The sequence below is a fragment of the Elaeis guineensis genome, unplaced genomic scaffold (assembly GCF_000442705.2).
Source record: "Elaeis guineensis isolate ETL-2024a unplaced genomic scaffold, EG11 Super_Scaffold_1000024, whole genome shotgun sequence".
NCBI classification, from domain to species: Eukaryota; Viridiplantae; Streptophyta; class Magnoliopsida; order Arecales; family Arecaceae; genus Elaeis; species Elaeis guineensis.
This window is the reverse complement of record NW_027332423.1, coordinates 21,806,854-21,810,951: the sequence shown is the minus strand read 5'-3', so window position 1 is coordinate 21,810,951 and position 4,098 is coordinate 21,806,854. Positions and strand designations below refer to the sequence as shown.

At 35.2% G+C, this 4,098-nt stretch overlaps 1 protein-coding gene across 1 annotated transcript; it reads right to left on the bottom strand.

The window, feature by feature from the left end:
- Positions 1-317: 317 nt before the first annotated feature.
- On the bottom strand, positions 318-3,974 carry LOC140854511 (lipoamide acyltransferase component of branched-chain alpha-keto acid dehydrogenase complex, mitochondrial-like). Its single transcript, XM_073250460.1, has 3 exons — positions 3,816-3,974; positions 1,643-1,870; positions 318-664 (listed from the first exon to the last, which is right to left on the bottom strand). The coding sequence occupies exons 1-3, from the start codon at positions 3,957-3,959 to the stop codon at positions 551-553; spliced, it is 486 nt and encodes a 161-aa protein (XP_073106561.1). The 5' UTR covers positions 3,960-3,974; the 3' UTR covers positions 318-550.
- Between the last annotated feature and the right edge of the window lie 124 nt (positions 3,975-4,098).

Sequence of the window (4,098 nt, the reverse complement as noted above, 5' to 3'; positions counted from 1 at the left end):
AATGTTACAAAGATTGTCAAACACTAAATAACATATTATAGCGACCTTTATTTTTCCCTTACCTTAGTGCATAATATACAACAGGAGGTGACTGAAATCGTTATAACAGCTGTTATAATAGTTATAACACCAGCACTTATAACCTTGCCCTAACTCACTTTTCCCATCCCGCTGTACCAATAATTTCATGTTTGCTGCATTCATCATATGTGACCAAAATCCTTTATTTTCCAGCACTCACCGTTTTGTTATCAGATACCTCCTAACAAAGATATAGAGTATCACCTTAGCCAGTGAGATGGTAAATTCTTCAGAAATTAAGGATGGAGCCACACAAATTGTTACATAAATCACTGAAGACCACATTACAGGTCACTGTCATAAAGGGTTTACCTATTACATCCCACTCGAACATATGGGTTACATCCATTGAAAATATTTACGATTGTGTACCTATAAAACCTTTATTGGCTTCTCTTTTTTCAGGAGAGAACATAATAGTCAAATGTATCATTGCAGATTGGGCTCCACATTCTGTTATTTCTCCAAATCATCTCATGTGCAGCAAGAGTAGCTCTGGCTTTTCCACCAGAAGTTTCCACTCATTGCAAAATCTTGCAACAGTAGCTCCATCTACAACTCTATGATCTGCTCCAATTGTGACCTGTAAATCACAAATCATTACACATGAAACTTTTAGCATCCAAAATGTAGGTTGCTCTCATGGCAGTATTGTCAAAACAAGTGAAACCTATAAGTTTATCAAAAGAAATAGAAGCAAAATATACTGAAACACAAATTTCTAACTCATCTCATAGATGTTTTAGTTAGTTAACAGCCTAAAACACAATTATAATTTCACAGGATGTTTTTCCCCCGGGTTGGAAAGCTAGAAAGGATGAAAAATTTAGATGGCAGATGAAGGTGACATTATCATATACAATGAGAGTAGTCAAAATATCATGCTTACAACTAGTGATATCCATGTCAAAGACGAACTTAACAAATAACTTCACTAGATTATGCTAATCACTGCTATCCTATAATAAGTTACTTTGGGGAATCTGAACCTTTTGCTGGAATTCTTACCTATCACAGATTCCCTCTGTTGATGGACAGGGATAAAAGTTATAGTTGAACATTATTATTAAAATTTAAATGTGTCTCTAATCTTGCTGCTTGTATGCAAGTCAAATATGGAACAGTTGTCTCTGTAATCTAAGCTAATAACAGATGTTCTTACATGTGAATTTGAAGCTGTTGAGGTCTCAGCTTGAGTACTGATATTACATTATGTAATCTTGCTGCTTGAGTATATATGAATTATGGATCGCATCTCTTACCTCTCGCTTGGCTAATCTGTATGAAAAGCACACTTGCAGAATGCACAAACACATGCGCACACATAGTTCGTACGCATGCACACACACACAGAGCTCATGCATGCATGCATGCAGCTTATGCACCTACACATGCAGATGTGCCATAAAAACAAGCAGAGGCACGTGCGCACACACATATATCATAAAGTCCACATGCATGCATGGATCCATCACCTGCAGATGAAGATGTACCACACACAAGCAGAGGAACACACATAAACACAGATCATAGTCATAATACTCCTAAAATAGCAACTTACATTGGTAACAGAAGCGGGATAAACAGTTTCATCATCATCAAAGCGGGGTAGTTTTTGAATCCGTCCAATTGCAATTATGGCAACTTCAGGTAAGTTGAGCAGTGGAGAGCCAAATTTGCCACCAATTGCTCCAATGTTGCTTATAGTTATTGTTCCCCCTGTAATATCTTCAGAATTCAGCTTGTTATTTGATGCCATCTGCTGTAAGCGTGATAATTCCTTCGTAATCTGATTACACAATTTGCATACATGAGCATAGAGTTTTGCATGATAGGTGACAAGATAAAAATATTAAAGATATGAAATGTCTAATCATATCTAATTTACAGCCATTGTATAAAGGAAAATCAAGAATTTGTGCTGTCATGGAGAATATAAATACAATTTTAGTTTCCTGAAGAGTTTTCAAGCTGAATGTATTTGCTTACAAGCAATACTTTTATCTTGACAGGCCACCAAAAGTGACATGAAATATATTCATATCACTTCATGATGGTTAACTAAGGAAGCATTCTGCTCTCCTACAAAAAGCACAAAGCCAAACAACAGTCAAGATTACCTTGAATGCATCTTGGAACTTACGTTATGCAACAGTGTTCTGCTTTATGAAAGGGTTTATGCCAACTTGCAAGACACTGGAAGAAAATAGTTATTTTCACTTCAATTCCATAATGCTGCACTTTTGTGCATCCCTTGTTTTAGTTTTGCAGATAATATTTCTTATGCATAGCATGAGTTCACAAAATCTCCATTATTAGTGAAAGGTATTATTACACTGACCCTTGGTGGGAAATGTTCTTCATTTTAGAAAATGAAACCTTTACTTCTCAATGTTTATCAGATCAACAACTAGCACCACTGCTTTTGGGGCCCCATCTTCCATTTATGCTCTTTGAAACCCCATCCTCTCAGCTTGCATTTTTGAGTGTTTTCACATTTATTGACCTGACAATGTGCAATGTTGGTAATCAAATGCCACCATCAACTACCTTGTCATTCATGTTTTCTTTCATTTTTTTCATGGAAGATTTTCAGCAAAACATTTGCTAGATATCCAGTACTAACAAAGTATACAGAGATTGATTGTAATTTTGTTGGTCATCTTTCACATGTCAGGGCATTTTGTCACCTAATCTACAGTTCTTTTAAAATTTTATAAAGCCTCCAGCTATTCCTCTTCCTACCTCAATCAAAGATTTAGCTGTGTGTGATCCATAAGCTCATGACAATAACTAAATTAAATATATACTAGTCATTCCATGCTTTGTGGTCATACATTTATTTTGGTGGTGTATCATTGTCATATTGCCTATGCACAGATCTATGCAGTTGCCCTCCATGCTATTGTTGACAGTGTGTAACCACCCCTTTGGAACTCTTCGAGTATCACTAGATCACTAATATACGATTCAATTTAGATTGTTTATAAATTATATGAGAGGGCCATTTATGGAACAGCCAGGGACATAGAGGATTATGCTTTGATTTAAAATGATTTGAGGAATAATATGCTAGCTTAAGGTTTTCTAGAGAGGAGATAAACCTGATGCTCTTGCTTAACAAAGACCAATACTTTTATTTCTCATTTGTCTCCATGTTCATGCATTCACTTTTCACAATTTACAACAGGAAACTAGAAACTAGAATAGAGATATTCCAGATACAACTAAGAACATACGGACAGCAGCATTTGGGGAAAAAAATGAATAAAATTAGGAAAGCCTTCAGCAGTAATTTATGAACAATACATAACTAGTCATGAGTTATATGTGAAATTTTGTATTTTTATTAAATAGTATCCTTAAGCTGAAATAGTTTGAAAGTCTCAAAAATAAAAAGTCACCAAAAATATCTATTTCTTTGACAACAATAATCAGTATTCATGTGAAAATAACCATTCAAATAATTAGCTGAACTAATTCAATAGTATATGAAAGAGATCGGAGGCTGAATCACAATGGCCATGGTGAAGCGGCTTCTGAAGAACCTTCTATCCAATAACAAGCTTATCTCCAGCTAGTATAAAGTTGAACAACATAAGTGCATATAAAACCATTACATTTATTGCATTAAATATGTCAGAAGACTCTAAAAGATAGGACAAGATAGAATAAGCTTTCAGAAGGGAAAATTTGTTTATAGCAAGAAAACTTAGAAGAGGGTTGCAGCTAACCTCCAATATAGAAAGTGATTGAACCTTCTTTATGTTTGGTACGACTAAACCATTGGGAGTAGCCATAGCAACACCAACATTGTGGCAGCCTACACAAATAATAAGTTGAAGCAATAGGCTTGGTTTGAAATAACAAGGAACCATAATACAATGACATATATAATAATGATGTGATGTCAAAGTCTTCATAATGGACAACTAGTCACAAATCTGCATCAAGAAGAGATCTAGAAGCCATCAAAAAAGGCATATGAAGCATATTTTTGTTCATTCCTGGCGCAAC

Coding starts and splice junctions, on each gene's coding strand:
- LOC140854511 (XM_073250460.1), bottom strand. CDS start 3,959: ATGGTTCCTTGTTATTTCAAACCAAGCCTATTGCTTCAACTTATTATT. Junction 1,871..3,815: donor AATCACTTTCTATATTGGAG/GTTAGCTGCAAC, acceptor TTGTGTAATCAG/ATTACGAAGGAATTATCACG. Junction 665..1,642: donor ATCCCGCTTCTGTTACCAAT/GTAAGTTGCTAT, acceptor TGTGATTTACAG/GTCACAATTGGAGCAGATCA.